The sequence below is a fragment of the Camelus bactrianus genome, chromosome X (assembly GCF_048773025.1).
Source record: "Camelus bactrianus isolate YW-2024 breed Bactrian camel chromosome X, ASM4877302v1, whole genome shotgun sequence".
Taxonomy (NCBI): Eukaryota; Metazoa; Chordata; class Mammalia; order Artiodactyla; family Camelidae; genus Camelus; species Camelus bactrianus.
The window spans coordinates 93,115,271-93,142,688 of NC_133575.1; the positions used below are offsets into that span (position 1 = coordinate 93,115,271).

The window sequence follows — 27,418 nt, forward strand, 5'->3', positions numbered from 1 at the left end:
GCTGTAATAAAGCTTAGGCCTTTTCTTCATCTGCTGTGAACATTTGCATCCTCTGGTATCTTGTGCAGTTAAGTCTTTGCAAGTGATGAAATGCAGAGTCCCAGGCAGATTATCACTAAACAACTGTGTGACACAAGCTGAGCCCTTCCCCTTCTCTGGACCCCAGTCTCCTTTTCCATAAAATGAGCATGTTAGAGTAGTAATAATAATAACTGTCATTTCTGGAGCACTTACTATGTGGGTACCACTGTAAGTACTCTACATATATTTTCTTACTCATTCCCCACAATAAGCTTACGGATGAGGTACTACTATTTGTCCTCAATTTACAGATGGGTTAACCAGGCCACTTCCTAGCTGTGTGAATTTGCCCCTGCTCTTCAGTCTCTCTGCACCTGACCTTCCTTGTCTATAAAATGTGGAGGAAGAACTGGCCCAGGGTCACAAAAGTAGTATGCGGTGATGCCGGTGTTTGAGTCCAGGCAGTCTGACACAGGAGCCTGTGCTTATAACCAGCATGCTCTAGTGTGGCCCACAGACGTGGGAGGCTGGTTCATTCAGTTATTCAACAAATATTGACAGAGCCTCCAATAGGAGCCAGGAACAGGTTTAGAGGCCAGGAATACAGCAACGAACAGGACAGCCATAATCCCTGTTCGCGTGGAACTCTGTCACACAGAGCTTGTCTCTTCCAGCTCCGAATGTGGGAATAAGCCAAGATAAATGTCTTGGAGTTCAATAAGGAGGTGTTCAAAAGGAAACTCCCCAAGGAACTCCTGTTGGCCAAGGGAGCCTATGGATGGGGACAAGGTCTTGCCTGGCGCTGTGACCTTGCCCTCTACTCCTTCCTGATCTTGAAGAGGCCAGGCTGGGCTGGAGCCGGCTCGCAGGGCTCCCTGCAGCTCTTCCCAATCCCACATGCTGTGACATCTTGTCTGCAGCTCAAAACCAGCTCTGGTAGAAACAATGACATCACGGAAATCGGCAAAGGCTACTTTTCTCCTGAGAGTGGGTTGTTAGAGGCTGACCAGCACACCCCCACCGGCAGCCTGTCTGAGACAGGTGGGCAACTGCTTCTCCCAGAGACGGAGGGATGAAACAATCGTACCCTGACCTTGAGAATATGCTAGCTGCCCTTCCCCTCCTCCTGTGCTGAGCTGCAATCCTGCTTCTCTTGTATGTGTTTTTTTTTCCCCCGAGTTCAACAGAGCCCAGTGGAGCCTGGAATCTTGAGCAGCTTCAAAGTAAATATCATTATGACCCTTTGTGCTCGTCCCAGGCATTCTCTGTTGCTGGCCCATTAGGAGGGCTGAGTCTTCTTGGGGCTCTTTCCCAGCAGAACATTTGCACGGCTGACTCTGGTGGTTCCTCTGAAGCCTCCTGAACTATATCCAGAATCATGGGATCCTAGTGATTTCCAAAGCTAAGGAACTAGGAGATTTTTACTAGGGGAGGAGAACTTCACCCCACTTGGTCATTGTTGTTAACCGTAGAGAATCTGTTGGAGAGGAGCCATGGGCCTAGTCACGCCCATGTGCCTATCCCTCTAAAAAGTTTATCATTTATTGATGCCCCTATGTATGGGTTATGCTCTGGATTCTTTCTCAAGCCCAGCATGCACATGCGCACATACTCTGCCAGGCTGGGGCCTCTGATCAGTGGCCCAGCACCAAGATACATGATGCTGTGATAAAAATATCCTAGGTCTCTGTTAATAACCAAAGCTAGTGTTACCATAATTTTACACTTAAAATGCCCTATCAATGAAAAAAAAAACCCTTTGGGGAAACACAGTCTATGCCCGAACACAATTGTTTTATAACAGTCATTAAGGAAGTAAACCTGATCATTATGCACAGATGGTAGGCGTCAGAGTATGCTCACTAAAGGTCCTGAGAGAGAAAAGGTCGCCTTCAACAGCCAAGCTATGGGCCCTTCATGAAGTCAGTGACAGTACCCAGCCCCCTGGCTGGGCTGAGATTGCAGTCTTAACACCACTGTAAGCAGCTCATGACTTTGGCCCAAATTGAGTATTCTCAGAGCAATGACAGGGTTGTGGGCCCAGCCAGAGAGCAGGATACATGAGTTTCTAGCTTTTTTTGGATCAAGGATGGGGAACGAAATTAATCCAGTCCATCCAAGGGGTGCACCTGCAGGGCTAAGAGGAGAGCTATTAGGGCAGCCATTTCCTGAAACTTAATAAGCGGGGAGAGTTGGAGAAGGGGTGACTCCTTGGGTGCGAAGGTCTCCTTCCCAGCCCTCCCCTCTTGGAGGGTCTGTCCCAGGCAGTCAAGCGATTCCATCCCAGCAGGTGCACACTGTGTGGGTAGGGGTTTACTATTTCTCCCACTCACTTTGCCTTGAGCTTGGCTTCTTATTCCTCTGGGCCCTAGGGGAGCCTGTGGTCCACATGTCCCATTACCCTACACTTCCACCCTCAAAGAGCCATTCTGACCTACATGTATTCCCTAAAGCTTTACTAGCCCCGCCCCAGGCTGCACTTGGTTGAAAGGTTGATTAGAGTGGGCCTGTCATTCCACTTCTTAGCCACTCAACTTTAGTACAGGTCACACAGAGCTCTAGGAGGAATGCCGAGGAAATCCAATGTTTGTGCGGAAGTTTTTCAGTAATCAAATATTATGTGAAGTAAGTTGGCCATTAGCCAAAGATGGAAAAGATTTGGCAGTCCTAATATTGGATGTGATAGTAGTTGGTCTTGATGTCCGTCACTATGACTTCTGTTTCTTTTGCATCCCTCTCCTAAGAGCGCCTCGCCACAACCGTGAGTAGACTTACAGCATGTGAAGAATTAACAGCCTAGATGTGGACTCCCAGGCCCATGATCTGTAAATCTGTGAAGCACATATTTTCATCACATAGGTTCCAAAGCTAGTGTGAGGGAGTAAGTCATTTCACTAATGAGTGAGCCTAGCTGACCTCCTGTCACCCATATTTAGAAGTGGCTTTGTTTTCTCTACTTGTCCTTGAGTGTACTCAAGGATCCAAGGAAGAGTGCTGGGGAGGAGAAGAAAAAAAAAAAAGAGTCCAAGAAAATGAATGACCTTTGTTAGAAAACAGAACTTTAAGCTACATTAGAAAGTAGAATATGCAATTCAGTAATGTTCAGACCCTCAACATGAATGAATTCCCCATCCGCTCTCTGTGAAAATAAGAAAAAGCTATTAGCCAAAGAGTGTGAGTGTTCCAACTGGCGTGAAAACTGCTGTCATTATGGTATTTAGACAATCATTAAGGTTTGGAGGTAGGTCACCGAAAATATGTAGGTATGCTTTATGGCACTGTACGGTGAAAATTATATGCTGTGATTGTGTTTGCAAACTTGGGATTATTGAAGGTCTAAGGAGAGATTCTTAAAGAATGTCAAGGAACTGCTGTTTCTCAGATTTGTCTATCTGGTGCCTAACAGTTTCCAAAGTGCTTTGGCATTCTCAAGAGATGTTGCTGGCAGCGGTTAGAGAAGCAGTGGCAGGGACAAAGGGTCAGGCAGACCTGGGTCCTTGTCCTGGCTTTGCCACTTATTCTGTGTTGCCTCAGATAAGTCCCTTATCCTCCCAGGTTTCTTGGCTCTGTCTGCTCCATGAGGATATGAATGCCACACGCTCTGTTCACTCCACAGAGCCCTGTAAGGACCCAAATTGCTGATACGGGAAAGTGTTTGAGAAGTATAGTGAGTGGCTCCTGTGGGGTTAATTCATTCATCCATTTCACATACATTATTGAACTCTGTGTGCTGCGATTAGTACCTTAGAGGTGACTCAGACATGGTTCCCACACTTGAGACTTAAGGGCCAGACAGAGATATATTTGAGGGGAATAAAAGAACTTTGCACACAGCTGTGTGGTGCCCGTGCTTGAGTTCAAACTGTAACAAGCTCAGCAGGGCTGCAGAGGAAACAGACAGACCCAACCCCAACCCACTGGCCATAGCTGGTAGGCAGGCATCTTTCCACGGCCATTGCCTCCCTCCCAGGCCTGCCCTGGCTCCTGTTTTCTGCAGTCAGAACAAACCTGACTAGAGTAGCTGAGCCGGCCAGCTCTCTTACAAAATTTCCACTGGATGTCACACAGCTCAGTCTCCCCCAAGGTATGGCTGCATAGGGAAAAATGTAATTATAGTCAGCTGCTTACAAAAATAAGCAGAGGGATAAAAGGGGGGGGGGACACTCTTGTAAATAGACCAGAATGACACACTATTTAACCTAATTACCTGCAAAGCCACATCCAGCCATTAAGGATCCATATTCTGTAATAGAATTTCCTGCAATGGAAATACTCACCCACGCACAGGATGTTGAAGCAGAAGCCCTGGCTGACTGACTTATTCACCAGCTGGTCAGGCAAGCTGTCAAACCCCACATGTCCAGCCAGGGGGACGGTTCGGCAACCTTCACCCTAATTTGGAAGGGGAGGGAGGGAAGAAAAGGAAAATATTCTTAAAAGCAATCTAGGTCTCACTCCCCATCCAAATGCCCTCTGTGCTGATAAGTAACACCTGTCTGGGGCCCATCTCTTCCCTTAGCTAGTCCCTGATCCAAAGCAAAATGACCTATCGGCTTAGAAATGATGGATTCTTGGGGACAGGCATCCTCAAGGCTCCACAATGAATATCACCACAGTGCCAGACAGAGAAAACTACAAAGGGGGCTTCTAGGGGCGGGAAAGGAGGGTTAGGAGATGAGAATGCTGGGGCCGGAAGTTCCCAGGCTTGAGTTAACTCTCGACTCAATCACATACAAGCTGGGTAACCTCTTGGAGACTCAGTTTTCCTCCAGGTCTGTCATAGGAGATACACCTTACAGGTGATTGGGTGACTCATATATGCTAATACATGTAATGAGCTTAGCATCATGCCTGGAACAGGCACAAGTGTTCAGTAAATATGACATAGGGACTTCAAAAAAGCAAGGGCATTCTGAGGATCTAACCAAGGTGGCACGGCAGAGAGGGTAAGAGAACAGGCCTTGGGAGCAGGCAGATCCGAGTTAGAGTCCCACGTCCTTTGCCTCTGGACATCGGACAAATTACTTGACTTCTCAGAGTTTCCCCCTCTGTAAAATCGGGAACTAGTAGTTACTACCTCACAGGATGGGTGTGAGGATTAGACAAGATACTGCCCCTGAGGGTGAGCACGGGGCCTAGTGTGTGACGAGCATCCCTGGACTGTAGCCGCTGTTCTTACTGCACCGTGACGTTATCCCGCCCCGCAGACCCCCGGACGACATGTGAGGCCAGGGAACACTTTTGGCTCCCTGCCCTCATGCTCCTTCCTGTTCCTTTGTCTCCATAGGGGGCAGGCAAGTCATTCGCAGCCTCAGAAAGCAGGGGGCCTTGGCTTTGCCTGCAGGTTCCAAAGCTTCCTATTGTTAATGGTTTTACAAAACAGGGAGAACCTCAAACAGGCTTCCAAGGAGCCAGGTAGACAGACCAAAGGGCCTGCATATACTCAAGAAGCGTGCTAAGGGCAGAGAGCCACAAGGGAGGGGCGCAGGGCCTAGGGGAAGCTGGAGGCAGCCAAGCTGGACAGGAGAGGCAGGCTGTGCAGGGAGTCAGGGCTTCTGTTGGGTGGGGCCCCACCAAGATTCCTGTCACCAGAAAGGCACCAAGAGCAATTCAAGAAGGGCGTGGCTAGTGCCAGGAGGCCTGCGCCAGCATCCCAAGCTGTGCAGCTGGCAGCTCTTAGGGTGAACAGGATCACTTCTAGACTAGGCCCCTGAGGGTATGCCTCCACACTGAGAGGGAGGAAGGGGCGGCATTGGTGGGGGAGCCCCTCAGCAGCTGGCATTGTCAGAACTGGTTCCCAGATAGCCCTGCACCCAGCTTGGGATCCCACTCCCACTGGTGTCATCAGATCCTCCAAGAGCGAGAGACAGGGCCGGTGCCAGTGACTGCCATCTGGCAAGATCGTTACCCCCACACATCTCACCCCACACACTCCCAGTGGAGTATTCTCGACAGACAACCATATGCCATCATTCCGCCCTGGTTGATGCATTCTGGGCCCCAGAGGGGTACCTGAAGACAGCTGGGTTTCATGAGTGGCCCGCGTCACTCAGGGCTTGTTCTGCATTCACCCCCTTTTTGCTTCCCCTCACCCCTTTCGCCTTATTTTTATCAAAGCAAACAAAGAAAGATGTGAGTTTTTGCTACTGTTCGAACACTGCAGGGGAGACAGAGACAGGAGAGCCAATATGCTTTCTCAGTAGAGCCTCCTACATAGCAGGCATCGGAAATTGGGGCAGACTCAGAGTGGGGGTTTCCTGAGCCACATTCTATCGCCCCTGGCTGCCTCTTCTGTCTCCAAATTCAGCACCAGGAAACTTCAAGTGCTCCAAGGCCTCTGGTCCAAGTGCCAAAAGGTAAGGAAAGGGAATGTTCAAACTCAAGACAGCGGAGGGCAGTGGGGAGGACTCCACGTCTTACTCTTAAAGATTTATTTCATTGTCAAAGACTCACCAAGCCCCTCTGTGTGCCCACATTATCTCCCACCTAGCACAGCGCTGTAAGAGCCCTAAAGAGCGGAAGAAAGAGTATGGCCTTTATTCCCTAGGCCACAGGCTTTGAAAGGGGCATCTTGAGCGTTTTGAGCATGGAGGACCATGAAACAAGTAGTGTTTTGAAAAGATCATTGCAGCTGCAGGGCGCTTGACTGATGGGAGGAGAGAGGGAGTAGGGGCAGGAAGACATATTAGGAGACACCTCCAATAACGTTGAGCTGGTAGAGGGACAGTCAGGCATTGTGACAATGCTGGTTGAAGTAAACTGATCTGTCTTGGGACTCAGGAGGGAAGAACAAATCTGAGAGCCTTCCTAAAGAAGGGAGGAGACAGTGAGTGATGGGGCAGAGGGAGTCGGGGAAGGGCGGTGAAAACTGTAAGGCTGCAGGGTCCAAAGCCTGGGAGCTTTGATGGACCAAGGACAGAAAGAGGGAAGCCAGGAAAGGGTGCTTTAGTGGAAAAGTCGAGGATTCTGGTTTTAAACACCTAAATTATTTTAAAATTACATTTATCAGGTTTTTTAAAAGAGTAATCAATGCTCACTATAGAAATTTTAGAACATATGGAAAATTATAAAGAAAAAAAATCACCCATAATATCACATCATTCTCCAATGATAATCACTGTTAATATTTATATGTATTTCCCCACAGTCTGTATACTTTTTTCTAACAAAATAGGGATAATCCTGTATATTCCTTTCCATTACCTGGCTTAATAACATGACACTTCATATGGTATGGATGTTTTCTTAAGTAATTTAGCATACTTCCAAAACATTACTTTTTTGGCCACATAGCATTCCATTGTAGGAATTCACCACATTTTCTTAACCAATCTTCCACTGCTAGACGTTATCATGTTTCCAAGTTTTTAACATTATAAATAATAATTCTTATTCTTACAAGTTTGCATAGTCTCTGATTATTTCCTTCAGCTGAATTCCTAGAATTAAAGCCTGCTGGGTCCAAGGGTACACACATTGGAGAGACTTTGGTACACACTGAGAATCAACAGAGAATAGTACAAATGTTTATTTCCAACACAGGATGCGAATGTCTGTTTACCCATACTTTAACCAGCACTGAATTTCTGAGGCTTTTTAATCATTTTGAATTGAATCACTGAAAAATGATACCATGTCACTTAATTTGCATTTTATTATTTAGAGTAAATTTGTTTTATTGTTTAACTATGTATGTGTATTGTGCGTATGTACATGTGAGTTACCAATCATGTCTTTGCCTGTTTTTTAAAAAATAAGTGCTTATCTTTCTCTTCTGGGTTTGTAAAAAGCATTTTATATATTAAGGAAAATGAGATAGTTTTGATTTTACGGTGAGATATCCAGGAAATGAAACCCAGTAAGCACTTAGCAACATGGGATTGTAGCCTCAGGGAGAATTTGGGACTGAGATATAAATTTAGGAGTGAGAGGTATGAAACCAGATATGTTCTCCAAGAGATAACACAGGGAGAAAAGAACTAAAGATTGAATATAAGAAATGACCACAAGTAAGGAATGTAAAGATGAAGAGAATTCTCCCAAGAAGGGGAAATGATCAGAAAAGTAAAAGATGACCCAACAGTTTTCTAACACCAGAGGCCAAGGTTGAAGTCAGGAAGAATTACGGAGAAATGACCATGATCTGGATTTGGTGAAGGCCATTAGTAAGTTTTAGAATCCATTTTTTTTCTGTATCTTTTTACTCGGTGTCCAATACACCAAAATTAACTGGATGGTTTGGGGACTCGGGGACATGGGAGCTGGGTAATGTGTTTTCCTTGCTAACGAAGACTTAAGCAGCAAACTTTATGTCTCAATCCTGGTAGTTGAGAAAGCTTCAAAAATGAATTTGTATATGCAGTTCCTGCTTTAGGAAATCCTGTCTTAGCGAGCACCATTCACTCCCGCTTTGATGAATCTTAGATGTCAGGGTCATAATTATGAATATCAGTCCTCATTGTTCAGAAGTAAATATGTAGAGGTGAAAAGGACAGGACATTGGACTGAATGTACACTGACCCCAGGACAGCCCCTGGAAGTTTCTTCCCTCCTCCCTCTCTAAACCTCTGATAGCTTATCTCTTTCCTCTTTCTTTTAAGGTGGCCTGATTAATTGAGGTCCTGATTACTCTGATTGCAGTTAAGTGTACGTTCCCTGGATTATAAAGTGCACAAGAGGAAATGGAATTGGCAACTTGGCCCAGCACATCTGACACTAAAACCTCAAGTTATCTTGAGTAGAAAGTGGTGCCACGTTCCACGCTTTGAACCAAGATGCTAGAAAGGCCACAGCCACCAAAATGTTAAATGGCCCAACTTCCATGACCCAGCAACCTCCCCTCAGAATCTGTTCTACAGAAACTCACATGTCTGTACAAAGATCCATGTACAGTACAAGGAAATTCATCATAGCATTCTTTATGCTGAAAAACTCAAAAAACCTACATGTCAGACAATGGGAAAATATTTAACTAAATTATAGTACATGCATATTCTGGAATATTCTGCAGCCATTAAGAAGAATGCAGGAGGTCTATAGGTACTGATGGGAATATCTCCAAGACATATTATAATGTAGAAAAAAGAAGCTGCAGAACGATAAGCGCTGTATAAGCCCATATCTGCAAAAAAGCTTTGTATGTGTGTATTTGCACATAAACGTGTGTGAGTGCAGGGAGGGGACTGCACTCCCTCAAACCAAGAACTGTGGCTACCTCAGGGGAGGGGACTGGGACGAGGAGCTGACTCGGGGCGAGTCAGTATTCTTCTGCACTGTTTGATTCTTTTACAGCATGAATGTATTCACACATTACCTGTGTCATTTAAAAACATTTTTAACACACAAAAAGAGCATTCTCACTCAGCTTTGCAGCAGGGGTAATTGGGAGGCAGAGTCTGAGAGGAGCTAAAAAGAAGGCAAAATGAAAGCGGGCTCAGGAGAACTGGGAGAGCCCCCCCCTCCCCACCCCAATTACACTTCCTGTTTTCTGCTCATCTGCAGTCACCTGCGGTTTGGAAATACGTTATACCACATTTTGTATCACAGGCAGAAACATCGCTCTTTCTCTTCCGCCTCCTCCCCTGAGGACACACCAATTTTGTGTTTTAACTGAATATTCGAAGGTTCGTGTTATGAAGAAGGGTGAGAGCGGTTACAGCTGCACATCTTTCTCCCACTGTTGTTATTCTGAAAATAAAGTGTCCCATATGCACCCAAGTGTGCAAGTCCCCCTACCTCCTTTCCAACTTCTGTGGTATAGGAAGCCAGCCGGACATGAGGCCTCTGGGACCTGACGGTGCCTCTGTGTCAATGGAGAATTTCCTGCCTCCATTGAAAACTGGGGTGGCCAGGTTAGTAGCTGTCATTCCGAAGGGCAAGACCAAAGAAAAAAGTTTGGAACTCACGGCCAGTGACCAGGCTTACCCTAAACTTCCTGCTCTGGCCTTGGCACGGAGATGCTAGGAAAGGACCAAAATACTGAAATGGGATTCTCTCTGGCAGCCTCCTGTGTCACTTGCTGGTGGGTCTGATCTCCCACACCTTCCCACTCTCCATCTCCACCCCCAGCTCTGAATACTGGTCTCTGAGAGACCCTGCAAATCTTCAGGATGTTCAAACTCAATGAATAGTTCAATGATGCACAATGAAATATTAAGTGGCTGATAAAAAATATATTCTAAGACTATTTAATGGCATGGGAAAATGATCACCAAATACAGTTAGACAAAAAAAAAAGCCTGTATATACAGGACCATCCCAATCATGGGGGAAAAAAGTATATATGCATTTTTAAAAGCTTGGAAGAATATATACCAATATGGTGACAATAGTTACTTTTGGGTGGAGGGGCTGCAGGGGTTGCTGCTTATCTGTTTTCCAAATTTTCTACAGTAAGCGTATTTTATTTTTATAATCAGAATTCAAACATTATTTTAAAACGATTCTATGATGATACTTTCTGAGGCAGGAAAGTGGCCTCAGATATTTTAGCAAAATCTTCAGTTATGACCATAAACGTGCTTTACATACAGATAATCAGAAAATGCAGTTAAGTAGTCAACTTTCAGGCAGTTTTATTATATACAAAACATTTATTTTACAGATAGTATAATAAAACCTTATTATTCTCTTCATTATGACATTTATGTGTAAAAAGACATATAACATTATTGTACAGTACACCTTCCATGTGAACCAGAAGGCAAATCACATATCCTGAAACATGTAGCAAAAAGTCTTGAAACAATCAGGTGGGTGATAGCTCTATCGGCTGCTTCCAGTGTTGTCAAGAGAGTGGATGCCACTCATTATCCTGTATTATTAGTCGTAAGAACCACAAAAGCACTGACAAGTTCTCAGAGGTTAAAAAAAAAACCTCCAATATGTCTAACACATCAAATGTCAGGATTTCCTTCATGCTGATTCAGCAGGGCTGAGAGGAAACTGACAGTAGTAGCGATGCCCTGAACTGGGAGAGAAAAAGCAGGGGGTCTTTCCAAGGAGAAATAAAGCCTGCAAAAGCTAGCAGCACTCCTTAGGGGCCCCAGAAATGCCTTTCAGTGGGGGAGCAGTTTAGGGGAGCAGTTTAGGGGACCCTGGGGAAGCATAAAGGAAACCATCCTCACCATACACAGAGAAGGTCCGTTTTTGGCAAATCAATCAGATGGAACTCTGGATTTTAATACATCAGATCAATTCCAGAGTGGCCTTCCATTATATAAAAGGATTCACAGCAGGATTCTATTAAATAGCCAGCTCTCCTAGTGCATTTAAAAGGGGCTTCACAGGTAACTATATTCAATATCTTGTAGAAACCTATAATGAAAAAGAATATGAAAAGGAATATATGTATGTATATATATGACTGAAACACGATGCTGTCCACCAGAAATGGAACAACATTGTAAACTGACTACTTCTATAAAAAAATAAAAATAAAAAGGGGATTCAATTCAATAAAAAATAAAATAAAATAAACAAAAGGGGGTTCAACAGACAAAAATCTGGCAGTTATGTACCTGTACAGGTAGACAGTAGCTCTATACACCTACACGGACAGACAGGCAATCTCTGAAGGGTTTTCTCTCCCAGTTACTGAGACCCTGCTGAGCTTAAAATACAGACTTGCCTTCTCTGCAACTCTCTCCCCACCCAGCTCAAGAAGTCAAAGCAGGGAAGGGGTGGAGTTAAATTCTGCCACCTCATTCGGAAGCAGAAGCAGTCAAGGACCTAAAAGAAATTAGGCTGACGACAAGGAAACGTAAGAACCGCACAATGTTCAAGCTGTAAACGCCCTTAAAGATCACCTAATCCACTCTGCTCGTTTTACAAAAGGGGAAACAGACTCAGAGGGAGGAAGTGACTTGTCCCGAGTCACAGAGTGATTTAGTGGCAGAGAGTGGTGCTGGGATCCAGGGCCTGGTCAAGCAGACTGCTGCTCTCAAATGGAAAAGCTGACTCAAGTGGCAGAGAGAATTCTTTCTGCTGCTAGAATTCAGGAACACTGGGCTTGTGGCTGATGCTGGTCGGAGGGAGAAGGGTCGTGGGGCCTGAGTCTGAAGCCCGTGGGCTCACCGAGGTGGCTCTGGCCCACGGAAGGCAACTGAAGCAGACGAGGCCAGGAGAGGCTGGCGCCGGCTTCCGCACCCTCTCCCCACCCCGGCTCATCTCCCTCTCCTCTCACTCAGCCTGGCCTCTGCTTAAGCGCCCCAGGGTTACATCCGACCGGCCAGATTCTAGGTAAAATATCTCCACCTCAGGACAGGGGTGACCCCTGCTCAGGGTGAATCAACTTTCCCACAAAAGCCAGACAGATCCCCTCCAAATCAGGCCATTTGACACAGAGTTTTCTAGGTGTTCTGGCCATTGTTATCTCCAATCTGTTCAAAAGAGAAAAAAGGTTTACTCACAGGCCTTTGGATGCGTGCCCAACTGTCCTCTGGGGAGCCTGAATTTGCCTCTGCCTCCATCTGGTCTCATTTAAAGGGGATCTGAAAAAACCCAGTTCCTGCCTCAGCGCCAGGGCTCAGCGCTGGGGCCTCTGCGGTGAAAAAACCAAATGCTACCTCACACTTCATCAGGGCCGTGAAAGCAGAGCTCTGCTCCTGTTACCCCAGCGCCTCTAGGAGGGGTCAGAGAGGGCCCTGGTGGGAGAAACCCGAGCCCTGGGTCCTGTCCCCAAGAAGGCCTGCAGATCTGTTCCTGGTCACCTTTAAGTGAGTGGCAGGGATGACCCCACTCCAGGGCCAGCGGAGGGCGTGCTACAGAATTCAGCAGATGGCTGCCTCAATGAGAAGACACCGCAGAAGCAGTAACATTATTTCTCTCCCTCCGGAGCATGTGGCCTCCTTCCTCTGTGCACGCAGCAGAGAAACCCACGGTTTCAAATCCCGGCAGCAGAAGCCTCCTCCTGCCAAACCAAGGAGGAAGGGTCTGTGTTTCTAATTTATTCTGCTCCCCCTCTCCAGTTGTTACTTAAAATAATCCATCATTACATGCTTGGTGGCTCCAAGATTTTTATTTAAAGCAATATGGGGAAAAAAAAAAAACCAGAAAAAGCAAGGAAGCCCACACGTAGCCATGACTGTGCTATCTGGGATTCAAGTTAAGGATCTTTTTAACATCAGAGAGTCTGCAAAGCACCCAGGTAGACTCTTCTCTACCCCATGAGTGTACTGGGGGCGGGGGTGCAGTCAAAAGAGGGGAGAGGGGACGTGGCAGGATTTTTATTTCTCAGAAACATCAAGAAAAGGCCAGAGTTTTTGTTGTTGTTTTTAATGTATCTATATCATCTGCTAGGTGTTTCATTGCTTCATCCACTGACCAGCAATAACACTTTGGACGAAGCAACTTGGTCTCCTTGAACCCATAAAATGAAAAGAATAATAATAGTTGTCCAGGAAGCTGTTGGGGAAAATGAAATCATACAGATGGAAGTGTTTTGCGATCGTTGAAAGAGACATGTTGTAATTATTCATGGTATTCTTTTTCCTTTCTTTTCTTTCCTTTCCTTCTTTCTCTCTTTCTCCAATGTGGTTTTAATGTACACGCAACTGAAAGTGCCTCCCAATTGTTCGTGCTAATGGCAAGCCATGGCTCTGATAATCCAGAAACCCAGGCAAGTCCAGAAATCAGTCCTCTTTAATTCTGGAATACCTTTTTCCAGAGGGCTTATCTTCCTAATTAGTTTTGCTCAGGCTAATGTAACGGGTTCGCTCCCTTACAGCACACAAAGGGAGGGGCCATTCTGGGTAACAAAGCCAGCAATTAATACAAAATTTACAGCAGAGACTCTACAAAGTAAATGCTGTGCACATGACTGCAGATCAAAATCTCATTATACTATACAGACAAATCGCTTGGCTGCAATGCAGTTTTGTAATAAGAACGTCGCTAACACTCACATTTCCAGGATTTAGGATATGAAGAGGAAACGGGGCGGGGGCGGGATGGGGGGGCTCTCATCTGAAAGCTCTGAGAGGGCTGAGTCTTGTGTGCCTTGGCCACCACTATATCCCCAGCGCCTGGCACAGGGCCTGGCAGAGTGGTGCCCAATAAGCCCATGTTGGGAGTAAATGAAAATAAAAGCGCGTGAATTAACAAATGAAATGTTTCCAGCGCAGTAGCAGAAGGGACATCTCACCCATTTTCACACCTACCTTTCTCTTACTTGAAGCCCCCACGAAGCCTTTCCTGTCACCCACCGCCCCCCTCCACTGCTGGCTTAGGTCCCCTTGTAATAAATTCTCCTAGCAGTCAGTAGCTCTCCTGTACAGCACTTAGCACAAGGATAATTACACACTTATTTGTGTCTGCCTCCACTACTAGATTGTAAACTCCATGAGGGCATGGGCCAGGTGCATTGGCAGGGGACGGGGTCAGGCATTGTGATTTCCTCACCCAATTTTTTTATTTTGAAAAGTCTCAAACACACAGAAAAGTTGGAAAATAGTACAATGATCATCCATATACCCTCGACTTGGAGTCAAGAATGTTTCATATTTGGGGCCATGTAAATTTTCTTTAGTGTTGTATCCCCACTAGACGTATGGGTGAATATTGGGGTTCTGCTCTGTGCTTCGGGTATAATATGACTTTTAGTATGAGGTGGTGGAGATGCTGAGGCAGGGCACCCAAGGAGAATCAAGGGTTAAGTGCCACCTGTTGGCAGTGGCTCTGGAAAAGTTGCCCCAGGCCCACACGAGCTAGGGCAGAGTTAGGCCCTTCAAGCTCTTTATTTAGGAAGAAAGACCATTATCCAGCTGCCAACGGAGGAAAGCATCATTGTCCACATTGTAGGATGGGTTCAAACCAGAATCAATGAGCCCTTCGTTCTATGGGTCAGCACTTAGCAATCTGGACCCCAAGATGCAACACTGAAAGAAACAGCTCAATGCATAAGCCAGGAGCTGCAGCCTCTGGGGCCTACACTGTGCTTTGCTAGGTTACCTTGGACAAGCCATGGAACCTCTCAGAGTATATGTTAATAGCAGCCCACGCCACCTCACAGGCAGGGATTCGGGATGGGAACACCCCAAGAATCTTCTGTAGTTCTCTAATTATTTCAGTGTCCACAATTTGTCTCTCCAAGGAGACTGTGGTAAGCTTAAAAGCCAGGAACTGTGTCTACTACTTTTTTTGTATAGATGACCAGGGCTAGCCATGGTGCTGGACACTTATCAGTCAATCAAATAAACACTTGTAGACACAATGAGAAAATAGTTTTGTCATAAAGAATCTTTGTGTTCATTTAAGCGGGATGGGATTGTATCATGTATACAAAAGCTGAACTTCCAGGTTCGATGCATGCTCAAATAAGGGCCCTACTCAGCAACTGTAAGGCCTGTTTTGGTCACTAATAATGTTACCTTACAAGCCTGAGTGACCCTCTAGTGACTCTGGAAATGACACCCCCCCCCAATCCCTCACACACATACCAGAGCACCACTTGCACGGCACCATGTCTCAGAGCTCATTAAAAAGAACTCCTAAACTAGGCACACTCAGGTTTCATCTCCAGGCTTCTCTTCCCAAACCCTGGATACACGTTCCAGGGGAAGAAACGACAGCAACCAGCCGTCCAAGGTCTCCTGAGTTAATTCCATCTTCCCCTAGTGAATTACAACTTCTTTGCAGACATAAAGGCAAGCAGAGAGACAAATGACACATAAACAGGAGCTTCCCTGGCTGGGGGAGGGGGACCCGAAGAGTGACATCAATTTTCCCAGAAACCTATTTATCACAGGAACAAGGTCTCAAGTGCTCAGGCTGCTATCTCAGCTTCAGAATCCGGCCCGACAATTATGTTCATCACACAGTACGGCCAAGGCCAGCCAGAGCAAACTGGAACCCAGCAAAGCAAACCAAGTGGCCCTAAACCGCCCCCACCTCCATTTGCAGAACAAAGAGGATCTCTGGGTTATCCAAGGTGCAACACAACCTTCTGGAATGTTCCATTTTGCATCATCTGCCCTACAATCCTAATCCAGGGAAGGGGGAATTGATGAGAGAGTGTGTGCAGGTCGATGAAAATTAATTAGCTGACAGGAAAAATCATTAGGGGCCTTTTTGGTCACTAAGGATGGAGGAAGTGTAATCCAGGAAACTAATTCCTCTACTTAAGCCATGCCATCTCCAAAATGCAGGTAATACAAGGAGAAGAAAGGGACTCTGGGAACCCTCAAAACACTAAAGCAATACATATTACACAGCCAATCTTAGGGAGAAAAGAATTCTCTCAAATTCCATTATCACAGAGCATTGTCTCCTATCTACACCTGGTCCTTCCACATCATGACTGCATAAAGAGCCCCATGCTGGGGTCTTGCAGGGGGTGGGGGAAGATTTCCAAAGAAATCACCTCACCCTTCCAAACTGGGACCAGAGGGTGGGATAAATTTAACCATATCCTGTAGAGAAAATACTACCAGATTCTGGATTCAGATCTTGAAAACAAATCAATTTCAATTACACCAAATACCTAGAGGCTATAATATATATACATACATATATATATATATATTTGCACTGTAATTGCATTGCATGGACTATTTCTCTAAATAAGTAATCCACAAGGTTTAAAAATATTGTGTGTGTGTGTGTGTGTGCGTGCACATACGTTTCAGAGATTTTCATCAAGCAGTATTTAGTGTCATGAGATCTGACCTACCTCTACTCTCCTTCCTCACCTCAGGGTGCTGGTAATTGTGGTCTTCTTTAAAATCCCAGATACCCATGGATGAATAGAAAGGTTGTTCCCCGAAATGGAACCATCCCCTCCCTTTCCCTGAAAAAACAAACATGGAGCCTCGGGTCATTTCAGTATGATTTCTCTGCACATCCCAGGCTGGAAAACTTCAGTTTTTTAAATGAAGATTTTTTTCCCCCAGAGTCGGCTGCCAACAAAAAGAGAGACGGCACCGCTTTTGCAAGCCTCACACTTATTTTCCTGAGCCCCCATATAAAGAAGCCAGCTCCACAGGTTTTGGCTCACAAGCCCAGTTACACTGAACACGCACCAGAAACAGACTCCCAGAGGCCCGCAAAACCCGGGTCAGGTGCTCAGAAACACGCCAAAATAAGCAGCCAGCCACCTACAGGCCAGCAGACTGCACCTCACATGGATGCACAAATGGGACCCAGAGGCACATGGCACGAGCAGACGAGGGGAGAGGCGTCCGGACACACAGACACACACCAGAGAGGTGAGCACACTCTGAGAAACAGGCGGAATCATCTTGGGTCACAGACAAGCCGGGCACCGCCGCCCGCCCGGAGAGGCACGAGTGCGCGCGCGTGCACTCACACGCACACAGTGATACACACACACACACACACACACACACACACACACACACACACACACACACAGAGACGCAGTCACATATGTAATGCATATGGAGAAACCCTACCCCAGCCGGTCACCTCCCCGCCCCCCTCACCACTCGCCGTCTCCTGCCCCAGGCTCACCCCAGCCCCGCGCCCCTCTTCCTGAGGGGCCCCGGGTCCTGGCGGCCGGCAGGGAGCAGAGGTGAGGCCGGGTGGTCCCAGGGAGCGAGGCCAGGGTGCTGGGGACCCGGAGGGCTCGGCGGCCCGTGCGGCCATTCATTCGGCAACGCCCCAGCGGCGGCGCCGCAGCTGCAGCGAGGGAGGCGGCAGTGCTGACTACAGCTCTTGGGCAACGCAAGTTCAGCTGCCGGCTCGCAAACTGGACCAGGCCCCCCACCCGCCCGCCACCACCGTTCTCGGAGACGGGAGGCTGGAAGATTGAGCCGCTGACCCCGGGAGCAGAAGTCCCGCCGAGCCTTGGCTCCTAGATACTGCCCACTGCCCTCTTCGCCGTGGCGGTGGCGGCGGCCAAGTCCCTTCGGCCCTTCCCAGGCCCCCGGCCCCAGTGCTGGCGCCCAAGCCCCGCACTCACCACCTGGCGAGCTATATCGGTCGCTGCCATCGCTCCTGCGTCCGCCAGGGCTGCCACGGGCGCCGCCGCAACCCGAGCTACAGCACAGGAAACAGCGGAGCTCCTCCGACAAAGAGAAAGTGTTACACTTCGGGCGCGACCAAGTCCGGTGGGGGGAGGTGCAAGGGAGGGGCCCCCTAGCCGCTGCTCCAACCCCAACCTCCCCTCCAACGCCCACCCCCTCGGAAATGGGGTGGGGGGGATTTAAAGCGCCTCTTCCCCCTACCACCAGCCCAGTTCCAGCTCTCTCTGCAACCCCAGTTGTAGGCCTTTGCGAAGGGGGGCGGGGGCTCCCCTCGGTGACCACGTCCTCTGCCCCCCCGTCACTGGGTTCCGTGGTACGTCCCGACCTCTGCTGAATTGTCACACCCCCCTGCTCTCGCCTTACATCCCTGAGTCCCCAGACCCTGGAGGCTGGAATGGAGCCCCCCGCCCTTCCTGCCGTGCACAGCTCGGCGGCTGAGCCCTGCGATCCTCCTCTCCCTCCTTCCCGCCCCCTGTAGCCCCTCTTCCGATATCTCGGGGTGCTTGGGTGGGAGCGTCTGCCACTGGAGTCTCGCTGCTCCACCACACCTCCCCTCACCCTGGCCCGGGAGTGCTGCTGAGACCGGAGGTTGGGGCGGGGGAAAACTGCAGCACCTGCCGCTCCACAGTGGCGCTTAGAAAGGGGGCGTTGGGGGAAGCCGCACTGCGGGCCCCGCAACTGAGCTGTGACATGCGGAGTCCGAAGCCAGAGGTCCTGAGACTAGGCGTTCCTTCTGACCTGGGGTTTCCAAGCCTCAGGTGCTGTGGGCTGTCATTTCCGAGCTCACCACCGTTGGATACTTAATACAGACGAACCCCACGCCTCCTCTCCCCACCGAACCCTAGACCCTCAACCGTGTGAGCGAAGGCTCGGACAACCCACCCTCTTCTAGTGCTTGGACCTCCGGGGAGTCTCAGAGGAGGGGCTTGGGGCTGGAGGCTCCCAGCTCTGCTGGGAGCAATGCTGGGGAGGGATGCAGAGTGACCTCCGGTGCCTCTGTCCCGCCCCCTAGTTTCCCCTTAACCTTGGGTCAGCCGGACTCGGCGGCCGCGGTGCGCGGAGAGAGAACCTCCGCAGGCAGAGGCTCTGCGGGTCTGCTTTCCTTTTCCTCCCCGCCAACCGCCGCCGCGGGCCCCCTCCCTTGACCTCGGCACCTCTCCACCTCTCGGGCTCTGACGCCCTCCCACCCCCTCTCCCGGGAGTGGCTCCCTGCTAGCTCCCTGTGACCGGCGTACCCTGGCAGGTTTGGCGTGCCTGAGGCCCGAGCGGGCGGGACACTTCACTCCACTCCTTAAAAGGGCAGGAGCCCTGGTCTCGGAGAGGGACTCAGACCCTCGAGTGAAGGAACCTGGGACCGCGGGGGGAGACAGACACATGGGTGGAAGCCCCGCCCGCGAGGGGGCCCAGATGCGGCGTGGGAGATGGCCCAAGGCGGGAGCAGCTGAGACGGAGGGAGGCAGGAGGGAGGAAAGACGAAAAACGGGAACCAAAGAGAGAGAGGGAGAAGGGACCCGATCCAGAGGTCTGCACGCGGGGAGGAGGGAAGGCAGAGAAATTGGGGTGGCCATATGAAGCGCTTCCCTGGCACTTGATTCCACCTGCCAGGATAGTGCTTCTCACACTGTCTCAGGGAGCTCTGTATGTGCTGTATGAATCTGGAGAACAAGGACTCGGCAAAATGCATCCCTAGTGCCTAGTTCGGGGCCTGGCATCCACGAAGCGCCCAACTAAGCCTTTTCTGAACAAGAGGGCAGAGGATTTGGATTGGGGGAGGGGCACAGAAGAAAGAAGAGACCCAATTAGGGGGTAGCTGTAGCGACAGAAGAGACAAGTATTGGAAGTGCCTGCTATGCTGGAGACCCAGGAGGGGCTGAAAGAGAAGAGCCTGGCACAATCAGGGAACAGTATAGGGGAGTTCTGGGAACAGACAGCACAGACCCGCAGGACAGATGGTGGTGGCAGAGAAGGGGAGTGGCCGTTGTCTCCGAGGCCCGCCAGGGCGCTGGGGCAGGGCCTGGGAGAGGCGCCAGGCCCTGGATTGGGGTGGCAGCGACGTGAGGGACCAAGGCTGTACAGAGGAACCGCTGTAAGGCTGGGCCTGGACCGGATGGGGGCGGGGAGTCAGAGGTGACTGGCAGCTTCCAGGCTGAGAATCTGGGAAGGAGACGGGTCTTCGCTGCAAAGGCTGGAGCATGGAGAACGGGGAAGGGTGGGAGGTCACTAGCTCTGACCTGGACTTGAGTTTGAGTGGTAGCGGGACGAGAAGCGCACATTTATAAACCAGAGCTGACAGCTGATAACGCGAAGGGCGAGCCAGCGGAGGGCCAGTCGGAGCTGCACTGGCTGACTGCGGGCTCCCCGGGAATCCTGCCTGCCTCCCGGAGCGCTGCCCTCCCGCCTTCATGCTCTGCGCGGACCAAAACTCCGTGCATCTCGGTTCAGCGTTGGTGTAACTTGGTACCCCGCCCGTTTGCCCCACTCCTCCCGCCTGTCCCCAGGGGCCTTCAGAGCCTCGCGGTGGCCTCCGCCTCCAAAACGCTGGACCTTGCAGACTGGAACCAAGTGTGTAATTCAAGTCTCCCTCAACCCTGTGGTCCCTCCAGGATCTCTCACCTGCGGCTGCAAGTCCTTCCTGGGGCTTGGGCTTCCCAGTTTCCATGGGGTGTAGGTTGGCGTTGATGTGTGAGTTGGTGTGCATTTGTATGTGTCAGCGTGTGCATCAGCTGTGTCTGTGTGTTTCAGTGTGTGTTGTCAGTGTGTATGTGTGCTGGCATGTGTTTACTCCTATGTTTGTATTTGTTTTTGTGTACCTACCTGTGTGTGTGTTTCAGTGTGGGTGTGTGTAGGTGTAGAGAGGTTTTAGCTCACTTGTTCTGGGCTTTATATACCTTACCTCACTCAATGCAGGGGGCCAATAACTGAGAGATGTGGATTATTATACTTATTTCAACAAAGAGTTCTGGAAACTCACTGGGTTCGTATTTCCTAGTCTTTGATCCTGAGTCACCTTCCCAGGCACGGAGCAGACACGGGAAGATCGAGGCAAGAGCTGTCAGTTTCTTCCTTGAATGTCTGTCCCCATTGATGAGATCCCCTTCCTGAAGAGGTGTTGTGGACCTTTAGACACTGCCGTGAACATGTCTTCATGTTTGTGGTGCCCTGGTTGGATCCCCTGGGCCAAGCACAGTGTCTGGCAGGGGCTCAATCAATGTTTGTTGAGTGAATGAATAAACGGAAGCATGTAAATGTGGTATTTTCAGTGTTTCCACTGTCCTTAAGGAAGCTGGAGCGAGCAGACTTCCCAGGGCCAGCAGGTGACTGTCATTAACTTGCTAATGTTGTTTGTGGAACCAGACTCCTCAGGGAGGGGAAATGGCTCTCCCTGCTAGATAGGAGGGGGCCCTAATTAAAGCCAAGCTTCAGAAAAGTCACTCTGATGGCTGGGTAGGAGGTGCTCAGACTGGATGGGAGAAGGGGGACAGGGAGGGGAAAGAAGGCAATGAAATGGAGCCAAGAGCTCAGTAAGGGTTTTATCCTGAAACTGTGGCTTTATGAAAAAGAGAAAGAGGATAATCAAGTTGGTCTAAGGAGAGACGCTCAGAGAACAATCTGAAAAGTAAGATCGAAAGTTGGAGGAAGAGGACAAGGTGAAGCAGAGGGAAACTGATCTGAGATGAACCAAATCCAGACAGTGCTGATAGGATCAGAAACTCAGGGAAGGGGCTGAGTCAAGATGAAGTAAGGATTCCTTTGTGCATTATTTCCTGCAGCCCCTGGTTTTATGTTAGTTTATTCCAGTGATTCTCAAAATGTGGTCTTTGCCTAGCAGTCTCAGCATCACCTGGAAAGTTAGAAATGCAAGTTTTCAGGCCCCACCCCAGACAGACCTACTGAATCAGAAACTCAAGGACTGAGACCCAGCAATCTGTGTTTGAACAAGTCCTCCAGGGGATTCTAATTTATTCTGAAGTTTGAGAACCACTGGCTTATCTGAAATCCAGCCAGGGAAAGACATGACTGGGTAATGTTTAGCAGGCTATTGAGAGAAAGTTCTGAAGCCTGGGTTGTGGCAATAATGGCAGATCCCGGATTCTACACTGGGCAGCATGAGAGTGTAGACTGCCTAGGGTTGGGAAAGGGGTGTCAAAAAAGTGGAGAGGGGACCCCTGTAGGGAGCTGGAAGCTTCTAAAGATAAACTTTGCTTCCTTTGAAATTTTAATCTTCATTCCACAAATATGCATTGAACCCCCACTGCACATCAGCCACCCTGCTCAGTGCCAGAGGACTCAAGAAAAAATGGGTGATGAGAACCCCTACTGTGATCTGAGGGAGGGCCCAGGCCAGTTGCCAGATAGCGCCACAAACAACCAGCAGCGTGATATGTGATATAATCAGTCAGGAGCAAGACCTTGGGAGGCAGAGACACAGTGAGGTGAGGGAAGACACCTCAAAGAAGAGCCATTGGATTGAGTCTTGAAGAAAGAGTTGTAGATTATCTGGCCATCAAGAAGGCTGGGTGGTGATAGAAGAACAGTATTGTAAAAACACAGAAAAAAGGACAGAGAACATTAGGGAATTCTGAGTCTCGGCCAGAGGGAATGGTGGAGGAGAAGACAGTGATTGTAAATGGGGCTGAAAGATAAGATGGGGTCAGATCTAGAAGGATCACATTGGCCATGCCAAAGAGCTTAGCCTTTTTGCTCCAGAGTAGGGATTCTCGAACTGTGCTCTCCAAGGACAATGCCTGCTCATTCTGGAACCATGCCCATTGCAAATGGGATGGAAGCTCAGAGTGAAAAAAAAATCAGTTAAGGAGTAGAAATTTCTCTATTTTAACTTTTTTAACTGTAAATTTTCCCTAAATCTTTGACATGCTCCTACTTATCTGCTAGCAAACAACAAAACGAATGAACATGTAGCAAAGGAATATTAAACAGACAATCCCAGGACCGATCATGCTTAATTCAACAGTTGATTTTTTTTTCATGGACATCTGTGCTTGTGGCTCTTATTTTATATTGCACACACATAACATAGACATGTTTTCTACTAGAAGAAGTGTTCTTTTGAAAAGTGCTTTATTTCGCATGGTGTGATTTGATACATCCATTATTTCCTGGCCTTCTGGAAAGAACACCTTGACTTCCAGCTGCTGTGCCACCTGACTCAGTTGGAGAAACCACTTAGATAGTGAGGAGCCATGAAAGGATTTCCAGCAAGGGAACAATATGAACGTATCTGCAATTTTGAAAGGTTACTCTGGCTCCAGCCTGGGGAGAAAATTGGAGCAGAGAGCAATTAAAGCAGTTAGGACTCAGGAGTCAGAACAGTGTTGTAGCAGTTCAGGCGAGAAATGATGGTGACAGTTACGTGGCATTAGAATGGCATGGAGGGGACAGAGTCAGCTTTAAAAGCGGCCACCCATTAAGGGCCTGTGTGCCATGCTAAGGACGCTGAGGCTCCACTCTGTAGGGGATAAAGAGCCTCTGAAGCAATGTTTCTTAATGAATGGTACCTGAACCAGCTACATCAGACTCACCCGGAGTGCTTCTTATAGATGCAGAAGCCTGGACTCCACCTCAGACTTGCTGAATCAGAATCTTTGTATGGAACAAGTAGGGGGTTGCAACAAGCTTTCCAGGTGGTTCTGAGGTGCACTGCAGCTGGAGAACCACTGCATGAATGGTTACCAGGCAGAGGCCTGACCAGGAGATCTCTGTTGACACAGCTCACTCGAGTCAGCACACGAAGAACTGATTGAATGAGGCCAAGACTAGAGACAAGGAGACCACTTTGGAGGCTGCTGCTATAGTCCTGGGCTGGCTTTCTACACTGGGCAAGAGCCAGAACTCAAGAGAAGGCTGGGCTCAGCGCCCACATCATGACATGCCAGTTATTCTCATACCCTGATTTGTACACACTGATTTAGACAGATGATACAATTTTCTATGTCCTCAAACAATTCTCGTATGCCACAATTAGTCCTTGGTGGTCTTCCCAGAGGCACAGAGTTAATCTAAGATGTATAATCATGTAAAATGCATTATGTACCTTGTAGGGCACTGCACTAGGCACTGGGAGAGGTATAAAGAAATATAAAATATGGGAAAAGCAAGATGGTGAAGTAGAAGGACGCTTGTAGCTCACCCTCTCCCACAAATATACCAAAACTCACATCTATGGACCTACTCAGCCAACCAGAGCACCTGCCGAATCCGACAGAACGTTGCCCTCTTCGAAAGACAAAGATGCCAAAAATCTGGTAGGAGAAAAGGAAAAAAGAAAGAAGAAAAAGAAAAACAGTGCGGGACCAATTCCGCGGGGAGGGAGCAGCAAAGGAGGAACAGCGCTCATTCGCTGGGTCTCCCCCCTCCAACGGAGAGGCCAGCGGGATGGAGGGGGAGCCTCTGAGGCTCGATCTGTCCCGAGCACCCCTTGACTGACGGAACTGAGCTAAATGGGCACAAAGGGTCCCCGCAACACCCAGCCCGACACACGAACCGACAGCTGGGGCCAGGACAGGCCGCCCGAGCCAGACGGAGGACTGGGGCGGCTGCACTGAGGCAGCCCGGGGAGACTGCAGGGGGCTGCGTGCTGTAGCTGGGAGGGGATATGGAGCAGAACGACCTCAGTCCCCCATAAGTTGTGAAAAAAGCAAAGCAACAGGGCTGGTGTGCCCTGGGGGGAGGGACACCATAGCCTTTTTCTCCAGACCTGTGCCGCCATTACTGGCGCTTCTTGCGAGAAGAGAGGCGGGGTGCAGCGACAGCTGCCATACCCTCCAGTGCCCAGCGCTGGGCAGGGCCGAGGCCTGAATCCGCACCCGGGGGCTCCGTAACCTCCTAGACAGGACTGAAACTTGTTTACAGCCTAAGGCAGATAGGATCTTTCTGCCCTGGCACCTCAGAGAACTCGCTCCACGTGGCACGGAGCAGGGGCGGGGCCTTTTCATGGTCTTCCCCGAGCCCACCTTCAGAGCGCCAACCCGAGGCAGAGCAGGCAGCTGCACAGAGCAGCAGAGCGACCAGCGCTGGGAGAGGGCGGGCAGCCACCCGCCTTCCTGGCAGGAACACAGCACCTGACTGTGGTGCTGGGAGGGGGCACGATCCGTCCACCTGCCTCGCCCGCCTGAGCACAGCATCTGACTGCGGCGTCGGGAGGGGGAGTGACCCGCCCGCCCACCAAGTAAGAGCTCAGCACCTGACCCAGTGTTAGGAGGGGTCATGATCTGCTAGCCAACAGCCACTGGGAGCAGCACAGACGAGGGCGCCAACAGAGGGCTTCAGGAAACAGCAAGCTGAGTTCGTGAAACAAGGCAAAGACACAAAGACCTCTCGATAAAATCATTAAGAGTACACCATCTCCAGGAGAAATAGGTAACTGATACTTCTTAAGCCACAGTGCCAGAGAGATATGAGCAATATGAAGAAGCAGAGGAACCACTCCCAATTAAAAGATCAAGAGAAATCCCCTGAAAGCATGATCAAGGAAATAGACATTGATGGCCTACTAGATCAAGATTTCAAAAAAGGAGTGATCAAAGTACTGCAGGAACTAAAAGAAATAATGTTTAGAGATATAAAATATGTCAAAAATGAAATAGAAACTATAAAGAAGAACCAAGTAGAATTAGTAAACTCATTTGCTGAGATGAGAGCTGACCTAAAGGCTGTACAAAGCAGGCTACATAATGCAGAAGAACAAATAAGTGAGCTAGAAGACAGGACAACAGAAAGCACCCAATCAGAACAGCTGAGAGAAAAGCAAAAAACAATGAAACAAGATAAGGGACCTATGGGATAATACAAAGCATGCCAATCTACGCATAATAGGGGTTCCAGAAGGGGAAGAAAGAACCAAGGGGATTGAAAAGGTATTTGAAGAAATCATGACTGAAAACTTCCCAAACCTAAAGAAGGGATCAGATATCCAAGTACAGGAGGCTCAGAAGGTCCCAAACAGGAAGAACCCAAACAGACCCACACCAAGACCTATCATCATCAAGATGGCCAGAGTCAAGGATAAAGAAATGATCCTAAAGGCAGCAAGAGAAAAACAAAGAGTGAGTTACAAAGGAACCCCCATAAGGCTCTCAGCTGATTTCTCTACACAAACACTACAGGCCATAATGGAGTGGCAAGATGTGGGAGATGAGGAAAACAGGGATGCCAAAGTTGACTGTTAAGTTTCTGGCCTATAAGGTGGTGCATGTTATTGAGATGGGGAACAGTGGAGAATCTTTGGTTTGAGGAAGAGAGAGAGGAAGTTTTTGGCTCCAGTTTGGGATTATGTTGAGTTTGAGATGCTTTTGAGATCGAGTAGGCAATTGGAGCTCACAGGAGAGGCCAGGGCTGGAGCTATAAATCTAGAAGTCATTGGTGCAAAGGTAGTGTTTAAAACCATGGGAATAAATGAAAATACCTAGGGAAAGAGTAAAGAAGAAGACCCAAGACTAATCCCTAGAAAACACCAACATTTCAAGGTGGGAAATGAGAAGAACCTGAGACGGAAACTGAAAATGAGAAGCTAGAGAGGCTGGAGGAGAACCAGGGTCATGTGCTGCCAAAGCCCAAGAACAAGAGGATTTCAAGAAGGTGAAGGTCAACAGCACTGAGTACGGCCAAGAGGTCAAAGAAAGTAAGGGGATACTGTTCATAGAATTTAGGGTTTACAGAGATCACTGAGCTCAGCAAGAATTTCAAGGGAGTGGTGGTGGCCAAAAAAATGGCTTGAGTGTGTTGAAGAGTGATTGGGAAATGACTAAATGGATTCAGGAAACATAGTCCAGTCTTTGGAGAAGTTTGGCTGTGAGGAAAAACAGAGATGGTATGGTTAGCGGAGAAGGATGTAGGGGTTGAGGTTTCTTTAAAGATGGCAGAGAAGACTTGAGAACATTTCAGAGTAGTTGGAAAGGATCCAGGTGAGAGAGAGTGATTGAATGTATACGGTAGTGTGCTGGTAAAAGTTTAACAACTGGTTCTCGGAGAAAAAAAAAAAGCGACTCTGACATGCAGCGCTTGCTGATTTCCATGGTGTAGTCTCACCGTGTCTGATTTCAAGCTGTCAGTATGAGGTCTCCAGCCCTGCAAGTAGACTCCAGCATACCACTGATGGCAGAAGGGATTGAAATGTTCACTTACCAGTTATCTTTTTCCTTTTATGAATTTCCTGTATGTGTCCTTTGCCTGCTTTTATATTTTGGCGGGGGGGGGGGAGAGGGATAATTAGATTAATTAATTAATTAATTTACTTTTTAAATTTATTTACTGGAGGTACTGAGGATTGAACCCAGGACCTCATGCATGCTAAGCTCACAGTCTACCACTGAGCTATACCCTCCCCGCATGCCTGCTTTTATACAGAAACACTTTTTTTCCTTGGTAATTCATATGAGCTCTTTATATAGTATGGA

General features: G+C 48.5%; 1 protein-coding gene across 8 annotated transcripts in view; it reads right to left on the bottom strand.

Moving 5' to 3' along the window:
* Positions 1 to 19,128, bottom strand: part of SEPTIN6 (septin 6) — a 63,718-nt gene extending 44,590 nt beyond the window's left edge. For 4 of the 8 annotated variants that reach the window (XM_045510943.2, XM_010947399.3, XM_074359965.1 and 1 more), the window contains exons 1-2: positions 12,432 to 12,560; positions 4,299 to 4,413 (exon numbers count right to left, since the gene is read on the bottom strand). In XM_045510943.2, the coding sequence (XP_045366899.1) occupies positions 4,299 to 4,413; positions 12,432 to 12,491 (175 nt within the window). In that variant the 5' untranslated portion in view covers positions 12,492 to 12,560. Of the gene's footprint in view, positions 1 to 4,298; positions 4,414 to 12,431; positions 12,564 to 17,941 lie in introns of those variants that run through there. The other 4 variants (XM_074359963.1, XM_074359964.1, XM_074359962.1 and 1 more) reach the window with 4 other exon arrangements.
* Positions 19,129 to 27,418: the final 8,290 nt, after the last annotated feature.